General features: G+C 46.8%; 2 protein-coding genes across 2 annotated transcripts; one reads left to right on the forward strand and one right to left on the reverse strand.

The window, feature by feature from the left end:
* Nucleotides 1-227: 227 nt before the first annotated feature.
* On the forward strand, nucleotides 228-3048 carry CUNH2orf78 (chromosome unknown C2orf78 homolog). Its single transcript, XM_089539027.1, has 2 exons — nucleotides 228-383; nucleotides 1345-3048. Exons 1-2 carry the CDS (start codon nucleotides 362-364, stop codon nucleotides 2865-2867), a joined length of 1545 nt encoding a protein of 514 aa, XP_089395153.1. The 5' UTR covers nucleotides 228-361; the 3' UTR covers nucleotides 2868-3048.
* A 3101-nt stretch (nucleotides 3049-6149) lies between these two features.
* Nucleotides 6150-10292, reverse strand: LOC149306699 (pituitary homeobox 3-like). Its single transcript, XM_089538132.1, has 3 exons — nucleotides 10203-10292; nucleotides 9019-9233; nucleotides 6150-7859 (listed from the first exon to the last, which is right to left on the reverse strand). The coding sequence occupies exons 1-3, from the start codon at nucleotides 10288-10290 to the stop codon at nucleotides 7350-7352; spliced, it is 813 nt and encodes a 270-aa protein (XP_089394258.1). The 5' UTR covers nucleotides 10291-10292; the 3' UTR covers nucleotides 6150-7349.
* Between the last annotated feature and the right edge of the window lie 6989 nt (nucleotides 10293-17281).

Here is a 17281-nt window from a genome sequence, read left to right on the forward strand (position 1 = left end):
TCCCAGGCCTATACCTAGGATGTTTCCCTATGAAAAGGTTCCAATAGTTGGAAGTGCCATGGAACAGGTGTATGTTCCCCACCTGCATCCCGTACCCAGGCTCCAGCTGGTACCGATCCAACCTCCAAGGCACTTTCCAGTTCAGCCAGCCCCGTTCCAGGACAGGACAGGACTCTTTTTTTACTCCCAGGCAGCTTTGGCCCCCATTCTCCTTGCAGAGGGAAATCCCAATTTGCAGGCATTTCCCGTCCCACCTGTCCCAAACAACAGCATCGTTTCCCTTCTGGAAGAAGCAAAACCCAACCTTGTCCAGAGCCCTCCTGCGACCGGTGGATCTTCTGCAGCCTCACCATCAAAAGCCATGAATGCGGAAGACTCCAAAGGTAGATGCCTCTCTTTCTGGAAATTTCCTTCTGCTGAGACCTCCAAAGAGCCAGACGATTGATTGATTGATTGATTGATTGGTTGGTTGATTGATGGATAGGTTGATTTATTGATTGCACTTATATCCTGCCTTTCTCCCAAAATGGGATCCAAGGCAGCTTAGAATAATTTTTAAAAGTATCCAACTAAAATATTCATCTACAAAAGTTAAAAAAAGGAATTAAATATCAGCATTGTTAAAACATGATTAAAATGGTGAAAACCATATAAACATATTAAAATACAGCATGTGTGTGTGTGCATACACAGTCAGCCCTCCAAATCCACGGATTCTGCATCCATGGATTCAACCATCCATGGCTTGAAAATATTCCAAAATCATCGGCGTCATCATATCCATCATCCAAAATCAAAGCTTGATTTTGCCATTTTGCATGAAGGATACCATTGTATATAATGGAACATGAGCATCCATGGATTTTGGTATCCAACGAGGATTCTGGAACTAAACCTCAGCAGATACCAAAGATTCACTCTGTGTGTGTGTGTGTGTGTGTGTGTGTGTGTGTACACAACACACACACACACACAGCACACCACTTAACACAATCCAATAAATATAGAAGGACATGGCTGGAAGGACATTACAAGTTTTGGAAAATAGGGCTGGCTTTCTGTAATGCAGTTATGGATCCATAACCTAGAATTACTGATCAGCAACTGCTCCGTATTCACTAACAATATGGCATCATGGTTGTTGCAAGATCCCATGAATGCTCCCCCAAATCTATGTAAGGGATATGTGGGGTTGGGAGTGGCAAAAACCTCCATAGAAAGGCATGTTTTCCAGCCTTGTCCTACATGCTTCTTTTGCCCTCAGAGCTTTGCCCTGATGGGCCTTTGCTCATAGATATGGGATGGGGAACTGGAATAAAATGGTTCTGTGTTCCTCTCTTTCAGCAGCAAGGTCCTTTTTTGGGGAACAGCATCCCTGTGATGGAAACCTCCTTGTGGACTCAGATGGGGTAAAGCATAAGGAGCAAGATGCTGGAAAGGTGAGCCAGAAGCCACATGGGACTCTAACCAAGAAAGCATCTCCTCAACCTGAAGGCATCACTCTTCAAAAAAACCCAACAACTGCTCCGGAGCCTCAAGAAACCAAAGACATCTCGATTGCAGAAAAGCAAATCAGCTCCAAAACTCATAGAAAACCAGATGATTCAAAACCCTCCAAGATCAGCAAGAAAAGAAAAGCAATGTCCACAGAAGGAGCGACATTACCAAAAAACCCAAAGATGGACTCAAATAAGTCCCAGGTTCCTAAATCTGTAGAGCCATCGCTGATCTCTTTGGAGACTAAGAAAAAGGACCCTTGCTCTGAGAAACCTGGAGACAAAGAAGGGAATCTCCAAAAGAAAAAGGTACCCCAGCAGAAACAAGGAGCCAAGGACAAGGCGGTGGTGACGGCTGCTCCAAAGGCAAAGCCCCAAGACCTAAAAGCTGAGAAAGCTTTGTCTAAAACAACTGAACAAGGCAAAGGGAAGCCGAACGCTCCTGTCCGAGGCGCTCAAGGGAAGAAGAGAGACATGAAAACGGCAGAATCAGAACCTCCCAAGACAATCCCCAAGAGCAGTCTGGCTCTGCAAATGATGGAGTCCGTCCATGTGTTCTACCCCTTGGGGAAGAAGCTTCCAAGTGTCCCCACGAAAAGGACGTACCCCGAAAAGAGACCACCATCAGGAGCCATTGCACAGAAACCCCAGCCTACACTGGCCTTCTTGGGGGGAGGCATCGGGAAGCCACTACCCAAAATACCAAGGATCTCGAGCACAAGATCAGTAGCAGAGCCACCAGGATCTTCCTTGCCTCAGCCAACCCTACCCAAAATGAAGCCATCTGTGCCGAAACAGGTGCCTTTCCCTTCTGTGCCATCACGGCCGTACGCAGGGACCTCAACCAAAGACACACAGCTGAGGCCACCAGAAGCTCTCTGCTCCCAGCCACCACCACCAGCAACAAGGAAGCCAGCCCTACTCAAGCCTGCTGACATACCCTTTTTTGCAAGCCAGATACCTCATCCCAAGCCGCCATCCTCTCAGCCTTTCCAAGCCAGAGGAGACAGAGTGCGTGACCCCAAAGCGACAACTCTCCATTCTGGGCCAGCTGTGACCATGGAGAAGATCCGGAGGCCCACCTGCAGACCTTCCTCGCCCCCAGTCAGAAGAAGTGACCTTCCCCCTGTTGACCCTCCTCCATCTCCGCCCTACAAAGGGGACACCTTCATCCCATGGAGGACACCCCCTCCTGACCTGGAGGTCTGCAAGCCCATCACGGAGGAGCAGCGGCCCGTCCGAGAGAAGATGAAGCGCCAGGCCCAAAGGGAGAGGGCAGAGGCAGCCTGCTGGACCAAGCTGGGCAGGGTCAGGTTTTTTAGGGAAAGGGAGAGAGAAATGGCGATTGCCAACTACTATGGCTACCCTTAGGGTGAGGACTAAGTCTCTTAAAACTAAAAGAGCTCTATTTAGGCACCAAATAGCTTCCCACCCTACAATTAGGGACACATGAGTTAATTTGTGGTCAACTGCTATCAAGTCAACTTTGACGTATGGGGACCCTATGAATGACAGACCTCCAAATCGCCTAATGTTGTCAACCATCTTGCTCAGGTCCTGCAAGTTCAGGGCAACCATGGCATCCTCAACTGAGTCTATCCATTCATCTTGGGAAATTATCCTTCCTTTAGTCTCATTAGTATTTTTAAACATTCACATTTATATATTTATATATTTATATATTTATTTATATCCAATAAATTATATATTTTTCTATTTATTATTTGTCGCCTTGATGGTTACCTGTAAGGTTACTTCCCATTGGAATGATAGTACCAATGAATGTCTGAATTCATGGCTGAGGCTGCAATCCAGGGCTCACTTAGGTGGGAGTAGGTCACACTGACCTTACAAGACCCGATATCCATGATAGCAGCAATTCCCAAACTTTGGCCCTCCTAGTGTTTTGGACTTCAGTTTCCAGAAGCCCCCGCCAGTTTGGCCCAAAGTCAGGAATTCTGGGAGCTGAAGTCCAAAATATCTGGAGGAGCAAAGTTTGGGAGCCACTGCATTATAGGATGGCTCAGTAAAGGTTCATTCCAGGGTGCAGGGATGGGAGGTGGATTTTGATCACTTGCCTTCAGTAGTGGGTTTCAAAAATATGTATAACATGACAAGCCAACAGGCTCAATTTGTTCCAGACTTAGCACTAGAGAACATTTCCTTTGGTTCTAATGCTCAGTTGCCACATAACTGGATTCAACTGTATTTTTACCTTTAGCTGCTAGATAGTTAATAGTACAGTAGTGGAAATCAGGAAATGTATTAAACATCATCTCATGGGATGCAAGAATATGGGACTTCGCTCTCTTGGAAAAGTTAACACAAAGAGTCAAGGAACTGAATGAAGACATGGACATATGCACATTTTCTGCAGGGCGAGTTTGAATAGATGTGAATTTGCACAGGAAAGTGAAGACAATTAACTGTCAATGCAAATGTGCGAAAACATGCACAGATTTGCATGGCACACTTATATGTAGCTAGCCCAACAAGTCCTGGTCGCTCATGGTCATACATCGAACAATGCATTTGGTTGAAACAGACATTAATTCTGGGCACTGGATCAAACACAGTGCATTGTATGAATGTTTCACAACGGTGTTAGTTCATTTGTAAATTTTGTTTATTTCACATATTGCATTTCATATTCATTTTCTCAATGAAAGACAAAAAAGCTGGTAAAAGATCTCAGCTTGGTCAAAGCAAAGGAGCCAAGAGGTTCTTTGAGGCCGGGTGACATTGGCACAGTCTGCCTGGGCCAAGAAGGTCAAGGTGTTCTTTTATTTTTAATGGCCATTTCCTTTGTAGTGGGACTAAAATAACCCCTCCATCTTTCTGCCAGGGACCGTGTTCCAAGGGAGTTTGCAGGCAGCTGGGATATTTTTGGACGCACCCAGGGAAGTTTCGGAAGGTCCAGATTTGCAAGCAGCAAAGATGCCTCAGCTACTGAAGCCCAGGTTGCATCTGCATTGCAAAAATATTCCAACTTGACATGGCTTTAGCTGCCATGGTTCAATGCTATGGAACTCTGGGGGCTGTAGTTTTGTGAGCTAGTTAGCCTTCTCTATCAGAGAGCTCTGGTGCCACAACTATGAATCCCAGGTTTCCATAGAATGGAGCCATGGCAGTTAAAGAGGTGTCCAACTGGATTATTGCTGCGGTGTGGATGCTCCCCCAGTCGTTGTAAACCTAGAATGAAAGGTTACTTGTGGGGGATTCTGGAAGCTATAATCCAAAAGGAAAGTAATCTTTCCAAGCTCCAAACTAGGTTTATGATGACTGGGTTAGCATGCATACTATAGAAATAATCCAGTTGGACACGGCTTTAACTGCCAAGGCTCCATGTTATAGAAACCCGGGTTTTGTGGGGAGTGGCTCCAGGGCTATCTTGACAGAGAAGGCTAAATATTTCATGAACAACAATTCCCAGAATTCCATAGCACTGAACCAAGCCTGACCAGTGACTGATGTAGAAGTGGGGCCAATGTTGGTTTCCTTTTAGTGCCAAGTCAAGACACGGCTTTTATGAAACGATGGTGATATCATGATGATTGCAAATATTACATGGGTGCAAAAGAGCATTGGTTCACTGTTAGCTCTGATCAAGGAGGAGTGATAGCAGTCACACAGTTCCTAGAACTGTGTGACTTATTTAACCTGATGATATTAGCCACACCAAGCAGGACATTTCTAGGCAGACTAGCCAACCAGCGTCTCCCACGGCTGCGAATTCCACCATCCGGCAACACGCTGTGCGCAAGGGTATCTCCTTTTATTTGTTCTAAATTTACCAACTGTATTTCCTAGCAGTTCCAACTGGGCAAAGCAGAAAGGACACCAGGAACAACCTCCAGATGGTCTTCAAGGGCAACCTTAGGTCAGGAGGATTGAAAAGCGTCCATTGTGAGAAATGCTCCCAAGGGATTCAGGGAACCAGAGGAGGAGAAGCCATCTGGCCTAGGAAGCTCCCATACCTGAAATTAATCATGGCTCAGAATTTTCAAAGGATATGAAAAATAATACATCTAGGTTGGTTCCCTCCCCCCCAAAAAAAGGTTTATCCTGGCTTGTGACACTGGCTTAGCGTTCCCCAATTTGGTGTGAAGAGATGTGGAGGATGACAACTCCAATCATCCCTGGCCATTGGTCATGGTGGCTGGGGATAATGGAAATCTTAGTCCAATATAGGGAGAACCAACATGGCATAGTAGTTTGAATGTTGGACCATGGCTCTGGAGATTAGGATTCGATTCCCAACTCAGCCATGAAACCCACTGGGTGATCTTGGGCAAGTCACACTCTCTCAGCCTCGGGGGAATTATTTCTACATTGGAATTGAACCCAGAACCATGAATATTCAAGTAAATTTGAAATGAAAAGAATGGGAAAGTCTCGATACTTCCAGATACTTACCTTTCCGCAAAAGCCCCCAGGCTCAAAATGAAGATGCTTAGAATTTATATGTAGCAATGCATTTCGGGAAACAGAAACGATAGGGCATTTTACATCATGAGCATTTGCCCACACTTCCGTGGACACCCCCCTATTCCTGGTTTAGCACAAAATATAGACTAACCGATTTAATGAGCAGATTAGAGTGGCATGGTATTGCAGGGAAATAGAAAAGAAAATAGGTTTATTGTTCAGAAGAATCGCATGGCAGTCACACATAAAACAACAATTTAAAAAAACCGGGCTTTCAAAAGAGTCTTTATCTCAGGATGCTATAATAGACAAGGCTGTGCGCATATATGAATATCCACTTGCGTGACTCAGGCTAGGCTGCCAAGACAGCTCCAGCATCCATGGTTTATGTTAGCTTTGCTTCTCCACAATTCCTTCACCTCTTCTTATGGGAGATGTCTATTTTGTCCCTCTCCTTTGTGATTCTCCTTGGCAATTCTAAAGCGTTTAAACCAGAGGTAGGCGGTTTGAGGTCCTAGTCTCAATGATGGCAGAGTGCAAGACCCATGATCCAGCAGCTCAGGCTACAATGGCTGATGAGAGTTGCAGTGCAATAGTACCTAGGAGGGCCATCACTTGGCAAACTGTGGCTTAAAATGTCCGGCTATGCAGCTGTCATTTTATCTCTCATGCCTCCACACTACTAACAACATAAAACCAGAGTTTGGAAAAATTACTTTCCTGGATGACAATTTTCAGAATCCTTTGGCGAGCATTTTAAGCAAGGGATTCTGGGAATTATCATCCTTTAAAAAGGGAAACATTTAACATTACCAAAGCCATTAAAAAATTGGGGGGGAGGAATCCAATGTGGTATAATGGTTTGAGTGTTGGACTATGATTCTGGAAACCAGTGTTCAAATCTCCCATGGCCATGAAACCCACAGGATGGCATTGGCTGACCGCCACCTTTGAGGTGGACAATGGTTGGAGGCTGCAATAGATGCCCAGGAGAACTTGGAGGACCACACCTCCTGCCATATCCCAGGGCCCATAAACATGGTTAAAATGTCCCATTGGAGGACAATTTATTTTTTCCACTTGGGAGCCCTGCAGACCATTCCTTGCCATTCCAATCTAGCTGTTTCAGGATGCTTTTCCGCACCTCTACCTTATGTCTGGCCAATATGAACCCAGAATGCCAAAGGAGATCGGCCTTTGGTGGGATGCAGGAGGGCTTTTTTGATGTTCTTACAAACCCTGGTTCCATGATCGGAGGAAAGTTTTGCAGTGAACACCGGCAACGTCCACAATGGAGGAAGCCAAATGCACCTTGTCTTTCAGGACCAGCATCCTATTTACCTTCTGTACAGGACCAATGGATGACAAACCCTTTCCCAGAGGCTAATACTAACAGTCTTGGTGGGACACCCATCTGGACATCCTTCACACTGGCCTGTCCAGATGATACTGCCCAGAGTTGGGGCTGATGGCTGCATTCGGCGGAGTGCTGTAGCCAAGAGGAGGCTGTGTCTGCTTTGCCCTCAGTCGCAAACTGCCCAGGCTGGCATTGCAGGGGTCCCTGTACATATACGGTGAAGAACCACCTGGTCCATAGGTTGAACTAGGAGGCCCAGGTGGGCTTGCCAGGCTGCTGAAGTTCTCCAGAGATGGGACGCTGGACGTAGAGGCTCCTCCGGTGGCAGGGAACACGCTCTGGGGAGGAAAGGTGGAATTGAAGTTCATGGAGTTGAAGAGCTGGAAACCTTTGCCATGGATGGGGTTGGCATGGAGCCCCTTGGGACCCCAGGCACTGTAGGCATAGCTTGGGTAGAGGTCCTCGTATGGGTTTCCAGGGAAGCCGTTGAGCTGCGACCCAAAGCCTCCTTTGCAAAGCTCAGACTGCTGGTGACGCTCCTTCTTACGCCATTTTGCTCTCCGATTCTTAAACCAGACCTTGAGAAATCGAAAAAGAGAAAGACAGAGATGAAAGGAGAAAGAACGTACTCTCTGATGTAGCGGATTGCAACAATTCAAGAGGTGACTGAATGTGAGGTTGCTTCATGTAAGCAAGATCTTCCTCTGCTGTGATGCTCTGCAAAATACAAACTGAGCTCTTATATGTCACAATGTAGTTCCCAAACCTGGGTCCTCCAGGTGTTTTGGACTTTAGCTCCCAGAAAGCCCTGCCAGCTTGGTCAATAGTCAGGAATTTTGAGCTGAAGTCCAAAACATCTGGAGGACCAAAGTTTGGGAATCACCAGTGCAGCGTAATATTGTTGCATGTAGAGTTTCCAGTTCAGGATTGTCCTAGGCTCTGAGGTTTCTGAGATCTAGGGACAGCCCTTGGTGAAATCATTTACACTTTTGCATTAAATACCAACCACAGTTACTCACAGCTTGTAAGTCAAATACAACCCCCTCCAACCCCTGAACCAGAATACAACAAACACCCTCCCAATCTCATGCCTGACCAGCGAGTTGAACCTTGTCTCCAATACTCAAACCGTCCCGGTTCTTTCATAATACTAGAATTCAAATAGGGTCCCCTATTCAAGCTGAACAGTGAGAGATTTAGGTCTAACTTCTCAGGGAAGGGAGTTCCAGAGCCTTGGGGCGGCCATGGAGAAGCCCCTCTCCCATATTCCAACAACAACAACTTATCATATATACTTGACTATAAGTTGACCTCATGTATAAGGCGGGGACAAATTTTTGAGGCCAAAATTATGGATTTTGATATGAACTGTAGATAAGTCGAGGGTAAAACTTAGGGGCGTATGACAAAGCATCTAAAGGATGAAGCAAGGAAAATAATGCCAAAGAACTTACAAAATTCCAGCAGGCACAACTGTTTGTGCTTATCCTAAAGGCTGGGTGAATGGGAGAACAGAGGAGGGCCAATGCTTCCAGAACAAACTATGCTCTTGCTTTTCACTACAGCATGGTTCCTTTTTAAATAAGAGTTAAAGTATATTACTTACAATGGCCCGTCGATAAGTCGACTCAGGTTTTTGGAGTCAATTTTTTGGCTAAAATTTCTAGACTTATACATGAGTATACACAGGAACTTGGAAGCAACGTGGAAGCTGTAACGGTGTGGGTTTGTGCTCACCCTGATCCTGGGCTCAGTGAGGTTGGTCCAGCCTGCAATCTCCTCCCTGGTGCTCATGTCCGGGTAGCGATTCCGCTGGAATGTGGCCTCCAGCTCTTGCAACTGCTGGCTGGTGAAGTGCGTCCTCTGCCTCCGCGGCTTCTTTTTGCCCACATTGGCCTCCTCTTCGCCGCTGGAATCGGACGATTTGCACTGAGAGGTCTCACCGTTCTCTCCTGGAATAAGACCACAAGGAAGGGAAGGGTTAGTGCATATAATGGGCATCAGATTCACCCCCATGGACCCTGGATCAGTGGGGCAGAGGGAGCTCAAACACCCAAGACTTGGCTGGAGGGGTCCTACAATTCCCAGGATTCCCTTGCACTGTTAGACTGGATTATTTCGGCAGTGTGTTTTGGACCTTTAGTCTCAAAAGGTGCCAGAAGATCCCTTTGCATACTGATTTTCCAGACTAACCCAACGATGCAGTTTATCACACTGGGATTAATTTCAGCATTAAAGTGACATTAAAGTGCATTTAAAGCATCCTGCAAATAAAGTGGAAATGGTGAGTAATTGCACACGCAATTGCATAAATAAAGTGATATTGGAAATGCATTGTCACTGAAACTCCGAAAGTAATGCTTCTTTGTGGCCACTTTAATGGTGAGTTTTGTGTGACGTCGTGTGAAATCATCTTGCGTAACTACGCAATTTTCCCAAGATATTCATGGGATAAACTCCCTATCTCCTTTGTGTGATAAACTCCTATGTCTTTGAATGAAACATTGGAGCAGTGATGGTGGCTGTGGTCTCCTAGGAATAATAAAGGCTGCTTGCCATCCATCCATCCATCCTATGCATAATTACTAGGGAATAAGCCACACCAAACACATGGAAGGGACTCCTAAGTAGACACTGCATTTCTCAGAGTCTTCAAAGATATTTCATTGATAATGGAAGGGGAAAGTCATCTGCCCTCTCCCTGAAAGTCTCCCAGTGTCCTAGTCCAATGCCCAGACCATTACACCAAGTTGGCCCTTTTTAATGCACTACTTGCTGACTACTTCATTGGGTCTAGTTAGAACTAACCAAGAGAATCCCAGCTGCATACTTCCAGAGGCCCAGCTACTCCAGGGCTGAGCATTTTGAAGCTCTCCTGTGAGCTAGAACCTCCTTGAACTCTTTCCACCTGAAGGCCTTACCTCCGCTCTCTGTGCTGGGGGTCCCAGTCAGTGTTCTGGATGGCATTTCCTTGGCGCTACCTTCGGTGGCTTGCAGCACGGCTGACATACTCCCCGAGGTTCAGAGATGGATCTCCCTGTTGCAAAGTCCACCAGCTGCAAGTAAACCTGTGCTGCTTCCTACCCCAAGAGCTCCCCAATCAGTAAGATATGAAGTGTCTATTGTGATGCTCTTTCAAGAGCCAAGGCAGCAACAAAATGGCACAAAAGTTGGGACGCTGGTTTTCCAGGAGGACAAATGCTCCAGTCTAGGGAATCTCCTCTGTTGGCAATAGGGTCCCAGTTATAAAATTCCCTTCCTTCATTCTCTCTGGGATCCGCTTTCCTTCTCCCCCAGATCCACCTCCAGTGCCTTCTGCTGGTGGTCTCCTTCCCCCAAAGACGGCTGCAGCTTCTTAGGAACTGATTTCACCCTCGAAGTATCACACTAGCTTTTTTTTAACCCTATCCCACCTCCTTCTCTCACATATTTTTGTCTCTTTCCCAGGGCTGGAGCCCTCTTTGGCTTGCCAGGGAGAAGGGGAGAGTGTGTCTGTGTCTGTGTGTGTGTGTGCATTTGTGTGTGTCAAATATCAGGGACAGCTGAGTCTAGTCTAACCAGGTGTCAATCAGCCATGGTCTCCGCAGCGGGCTTCTTTGGGTGCGTTGGACGTGGGGATGGATGAGGAGATGGCAGCTGGGGCGGAGGCTGCCGTTTCGTCCAGGGTGCTTTTTCAGAGACGACGTGAAATATGCTCCATTTCGGCACCAGTTGTCTCGGTGTTTATCTTTTCCAGATGGAGTTTCATTCATCCTTGTGGCTTGTCTGGGACACCACTTAAGAGAAGGACAGACAAACTGGCCTCTTAGGTCAAATCAAAAGCCCTTCGAGAGTAGGATTAAGAGCCAAGCTATGGCTGGTCAGACGGTTTTGGAAGCTCCAGGAAAGAGCACTAAAGGCCACCTCCTCCAGTGCATTCCCAATATGCGCTCAGAGCTATTGATCATAATCATTGGCAATGTGTCAAAACAGAGTCTTCCTCTCCATGACATCCAAAGCCCAGAACTCTGGTTTGTCCCTTCCCTGAACTGGGGGTCTTCCATACTATGCAATTATAGCACTATGATTCCACTTTAATTGCCATGGAATCCTGAGATTTGCAGTTTGGTGCATCACTAGAGGCTGAGAATTCTAATGCTCCTCTTCAAACTACAAATCCCACAGGATGCAAGCATGAACAGTTAAAGTGGAATCATAGCACTATAACTGTGTAGTGTTTAAAGGACTCTAGGTAATATGCATTATTCATTCAGATCTGACAAACCTGAACACTTATAGAAATATATGGCCAACATATGGCCAAGTGGCCATCAAGGAAGTAGGCTCAAGTCTACAAAAGCTCATGCTTCCAACTTCTTTCCGTTGGTCTCAAAGGCGTTACAAGATCCCTTTGCAATACTGAGATCTCTGGGAGATGGGACCCAAGTCTAAAGGTGAAATTCATTTATGTTTCAAATAGACTTTATGCACATAACCCACAGGTAATTTTATACACAATATATTAAATAATGCTGTGCATGAAACAAAATTTGGGTACACTGAAAGCAGAGGCATCCCAATCTCAGCCAGCCACGGGGACTATTTTGGGATTTCGGAATATTTGGGATTTTGGAATTCCAGATATGGGAGATGTAACCTATACATCCTATTTAAAAGGTAAGTCATCTTGCATCTCTCATTCCACTTTTGGGGTGGAATCGAGGGATTTGTGTTCCGCAAATCTAGCCTTGGGGCCCACATTCAGCAGGGAGCTTGGGACCAATCCTTCCATCCCTTTGGACCTGGCATTGGGCACCCATTGCCTCTCTCGCTGGCTGTCAGCAACTGGCAAGGCAGGACAGGCCTCCAGCTGGCTAATTAGGCCTTGAAAGATGGGTCAGGAGAGCTGCCATCCCAAAGAGAAGGTCAGGTTTCCACAGTTTCCGTTCCGCTGAATGATTGAAGAAGGCAGTGTGTTCTTTCATTCTTCTCCATCCAAGCCACTCAGACAGACTGGCTTCTGCAAGCCACTTGGGAGTTCCCCTCCTCCAAGGCAGCTCAAGTTGTCGTGAAAATCCTTTTGCTCTGGGCCAGCGATACCCGCTTTCTATTATTCGCTGCCCAGAAACCCAAATTCCAAGCCGTTGCATCTACAACTCCATCATCCCCAGATTGGTTGTGGAGTTCATAACCTAACAAGTCTGGAAGGCTCAGGGAAGGGGAAGACTGGTGTCAAAGCACCCCAGGACGGTCTTCTTGATCCATTTGACAATCTCGTTTTTTCCATCCTTCATTCAAAATGTCTATGGGGGCATCTATACCAATGATTCATAAACTTTGGTCCTCCAAATGTTTTGGGTTTCAGCTCCCAGAATTCCTGATTGTCAGCCAAGCTGGCTGGGACTTCTGGAAGTTGGAGTCCAAAACACCTGGTGAACCAAAATTTAGGGATTCCTGAATATACTGTAGAAATAATGCAGTTTGGAACCTCTTTAACTGCCATGGCTCCATCCTACAGAGTCCTGGAATTTGTAGGACTCTTAGGCAGAGAAGGCTAAAGACCTTGCAAAACTACAAATCCCAGGATTCCATAGGAGGGAACTACAGCACTTAAAAGTGACGCTAAAGTGCATTATTTCTACAGTGCAGATGCACCCTTAGCTTGGTGCAGCCTTGGCAGCCTCCGATCTTGCATCTCATGTCTTTCCCAGGCAGCTGTGCTAAAACGGAGTTAGACGGGCTGGAATTTTTAAAGACAGCTGTGACAGCTGAGAGGCCAACCTGCTGGGAAACATTCCCTTCCCCTCCTTTATTTGGGGGAAAAATGCCTCCAGCTCAATGGAGGGCTGGTATCCCCACCCCACCAGTTACAAAGAGAAAAGTCAAAGGACCACCGCCATCCCATGCATGGCCTCCAATTGTCTTTGTTAGCGTCTCCACGCAAACTTTGTGAAACCATCCCAGGCTGCAGAAATAATCCATTTGGACACCACTTTAACTGCCATGGCTCCATGCTATAGAATTATGATCACTGTAGCTTGTTGCGGCAACAGTGTTCCCTTGTATTGTTTTATGCCTGGGAGCAGGGAGACTTAAAGGAAGGCGAAACCCAGAGAGTCCATGGTGCCATTCCTGGGCTTTCAAATGCCCACCCAGCCACCTTTCTCTTGATACAGTTGTGCCTCAGAGCCATCAAGTCAGAATCAGAAAGGAGGGAAGGAAGAAGCTAACTAAATAGATAAACTCTTGTAGAACCTTTGCAAGTTGCAGCAACAAATGAACCAATCCTGAGACATTGTATCAAGCCGGTGGTATCCCAGCTGAGCTGGAGATTTCCATAGAGTCCTTTCCTATTGCTTGGAGTGAGCCACCAAAACTGGAGAATGTTGCACCCTTGTCTCCCACCTGGAGATGACCCACAAAAAGGGAAGACTCTGTACCAGTCAGCAACTGGGATCTGGCCACACTGTGGACTGAAGCAGAACAACCCCAAAAGGAGCATCATTAGGGGTGTGCTGGAGTGTGGACCACACTGGGTGACATCTCAGGGAGCATGTGTCTGCCTTCCAGTGTGGAGTTGCTGACCCTCGCCACAGATAGACTAGGTCTCCCAGAGACTGAAGGTCCTGGGAAGGACTGGGTCAACCCTTCCTTAGGTGGCAAAAAGGCTGGCCAGGATGCTGTAAACACTCCTGGAGGTCCCTCCTGCCACCAAATGGTGCCTGGGCCCCTTTAGGACATGTGAACATGGCTGATAGACCAGAGCATCCCAGCACATAGACAGTGCCTTTGAGTGCTCCAGTCCACCAGTGGCAAGTGCATTGGAGCCTTTCTCTTCCATAGTGGCTCCATCTACTCTTGAGGGACCACTGGCCTGGCAATTCCAAGCTTGAGGTTGAAAGCATGAGTTACCGCACTGGGGTAACACCAACCCAATGATGCCACTGACTGAGACCAATCCAGGGTTATAGGGTGTTTTCCTCCCTACCATCTGCCGAAGTGAAGGTGGGGTGAGAGAAGGAGAAAAGGCAATGGAGGGTCCTGCCCTTGCCGCCCCCTTTCCACCTTCCATGCCCCCTCGGCCTTCTCCTCCTTTGGTGGCGGAGCTCAAACACGACAACCATTTTAATGGAAGGCTATTTGGAGCCAGACTCTGGGCTCCTTGCCACCTTGACCTTCTGGACAGGCTAAATTTGTTCTTCAGCAAACAAGTTGCTTTATTTATAGCTGCGACGACAGGCTTTCTGGGCAGCAAGTGTCGCTGGTCCAGTGGAAACGTGCCCCTCCATCCCGCCCCGGAGAATGGGGGCCGTGATTGGACCCAAAAGTAATGAACTACATGGACAGTAATCCCAGCTAAAGAGGCTGGGATTAATTGGCTGTCATTACTGGGAGACCCTCGTAACTCAAGCCAGCCGTCAGGGCCTGATGGATGAGGGCCGATCTGGAATCGCTGAATCCTCAGCGCCACTTGGCACAGCGGGGGGCACAGGGCCAGCCGCAGCATAAATAAACCCCTAAAGGTTATTCAATGACTTGCCACCCGGCACATGGAGCCTTGATATTGTCCCATCGCAGGCCGTAAATATGCCAGCCGCTGTCGTGTTACATCTTATTCTCGTAGCTGGGCCCCAAGGTTTTCCAACTGCAATGTCCTTCTAGAGAAGGTGGCCACCTGGAAACAGAAGGGCTAGTGGCCACTTGGCTTCCAGGGCCAGCCACCTTCACCGCATGGGGTCCATCGGAAAAGAGGCTACAAAGGGCTGTTTTTTTTTGTTGTGATAGAGATCTGATTCTCCTTAAGTCCTAGTCTTTAAAAACACTTGTATGAATACCATGGTGGTAGATTTCAAAAATATAGCTGTGTTACTCTGCAGAATCAGTATGGAGAGAGCACCTTCGAGACTAAGTGAAAGAAAGAAGTTGGCAGCATGAGCTTTCATAGACTTCAGTCTACTTCCTCAGATGCTTTGGAAGCAGATTGAAATCTAGGAAACCTCATGATGCAAACTTCTTTATTTCAGTTCGTCTCAAAGGTGCTACAAGCTCCCTCTACATAATGAATGCCATGGGTCAGTCCTACACACAGCCCTGTTATGAGGCAAGGTGTAATTTTAACATCTGAACTCTTGTTAAATGGATTTGATTTGCATATCACTTTCTCTGATGTGGTTTGTGCCGATCTGCAACTGAACCACGTGCTTTGCTTGCAAATACAAAAAGCATGCGCCTCTCAGTCCTTTGGAAATCTTTACTAAGAGGACTTAGGTTGAGGCTTCTTTTTTTCCATTGTCCTCCAATTCCAGGTGCTTTTTAAAAATTATATTTCAGAGGGTATTTCTACATTCACTGCCCAGCAAGCCAGCAAAGGGTTTCTCATGTGTCACATGTATGTTGATTTATTATTTATTTTCATGCATTACGTTTCATGGTATTTTTATCCTGCCTGCCTCCCAATATGGGACCCGAGGTGGCTGTGGGCTTTGATTCCTGTGCGATTACGGTTCAGATGCCACCGGCGTTTCCCAAAGGGAGCCACGAGGGCTATTGGCACCTGGTCTGACACGAGTGTAAATCCACCGCAACGCCATTAAAGTCCGTCAATCGCCTCTCCATTGAACTCAATGCTTGGCGTGCCCCTGAGTTCTCCACCCTCCAAATCCCTCTTCCTCTGACCCCAGAGTCATTCTCTTCACATTCTTGCAAGGTGACACATTGCCGTGTATAAAGGGGGGATTATGGAGATGATATGAAGGGATTATTCTGCAGGGAGGAGACAATGGGAGGCAAGCATAGCCATGATCGCTTGCACTTGATCCCAAGGGCAATGCCAGGGGGCCAGGCTTCTGCCTGCCAGGGCACAGATGCCCCATCGATCTTCCTAACCAAAAGTTGGGACTTTATATAAGACCTTTTCTGGACTGGACTCCCTTCCAAGGGCTTTTCTGAGAAGGTTTTCTAAGTGATGAGGAAAGCAGGATGGGAAACCTACAGCATTTGGGGTCCAGATGTAACTATTTATTCATTTTGGAACATTTATAAAGTGCTGAAATGAGCAATCTTCAAAGTGGTGTACAAGGCTAATGAAACAGATGAGGTTGTTGCTGCTGTCAATTGACTCAAGGTGGTTCTCAACATCAAACAGCCATGGTTTTGCTGGTGAAAGGTCTGTGCCAAGCTGGGTGTTCTCGCAGTGGAGGGAGGATGGCTGTGCTGTGCTATCCTTTTAAGGCCAGCTGTGACTGCAAGGCAGATGTGACTTCACAGTCAGTCAAGTAACAATGGGGAGAGGTGGCTCAGGGGGCCAGCAGCAGACAGAGGGGCTGCTGGAGGGAACCTGGGCTTGAAACAAGGGAAGAGTGGCTCAGGATGGTATGCGGTGCCAACGGGGTGGAAATCGGGGATGGACGGCCCCTGGTTCAAGATGTGCTGCCCTGTTGAGAGCCACATGCCTCCAGAGGTATGTAGGGGAGGACTGTGGAGGTGAGACTCTTGGGGGGATCTATAACAGGGGCAGGCAAACCTCTGTACAGGTCCTGGCTCTTGTGATGTCGTTTTAGCAACCTCTTGGTGTACAGAACATAAATCACCATAAAGCGAAGGAGACAAAATGAAGGCATTGCCACCTCCCATGGGAATTTTGTGCCTCAAATGGAATTCTCCTTATTGCTAGCATTGCAGAGAATAAGATGATGAAAATCATTCACACCTAGAACTCTTCTATTTGCTGTGCTCACATTGTCTTGGTTGCTCTGCCTGCCCCCATTGCTTTGAAGTTTCTCATAGCTGAAGCCAAATCTCCCTCCAAACCCCAAAATATTAATTTTATGGAAACATCAGCAGGCTAGCACTTAGGAAAATCTATCTATACATCTGTCTATCTATAAAGTCCTGTTTATATAGCATAGTGCAGCAATTCAAATCATGGATTAGGATGGAGAGTTTGTTGCTGCTGTTGTTGTGTGCCTTCAAGTCATTTCCAACTAATGGCAACCCTAAGGTCAATGTATAATGGGGTTTT

Source organism: Sceloporus occidentalis, unplaced genomic scaffold (genome assembly GCF_023333645.1).
Source record: "Sceloporus occidentalis isolate IW3139 unplaced genomic scaffold, rSceOcc1.0.p SCAF_9, whole genome shotgun sequence".
Taxonomy (NCBI): Eukaryota; Metazoa; Chordata; class Lepidosauria; order Squamata; family Phrynosomatidae; genus Sceloporus; species Sceloporus occidentalis.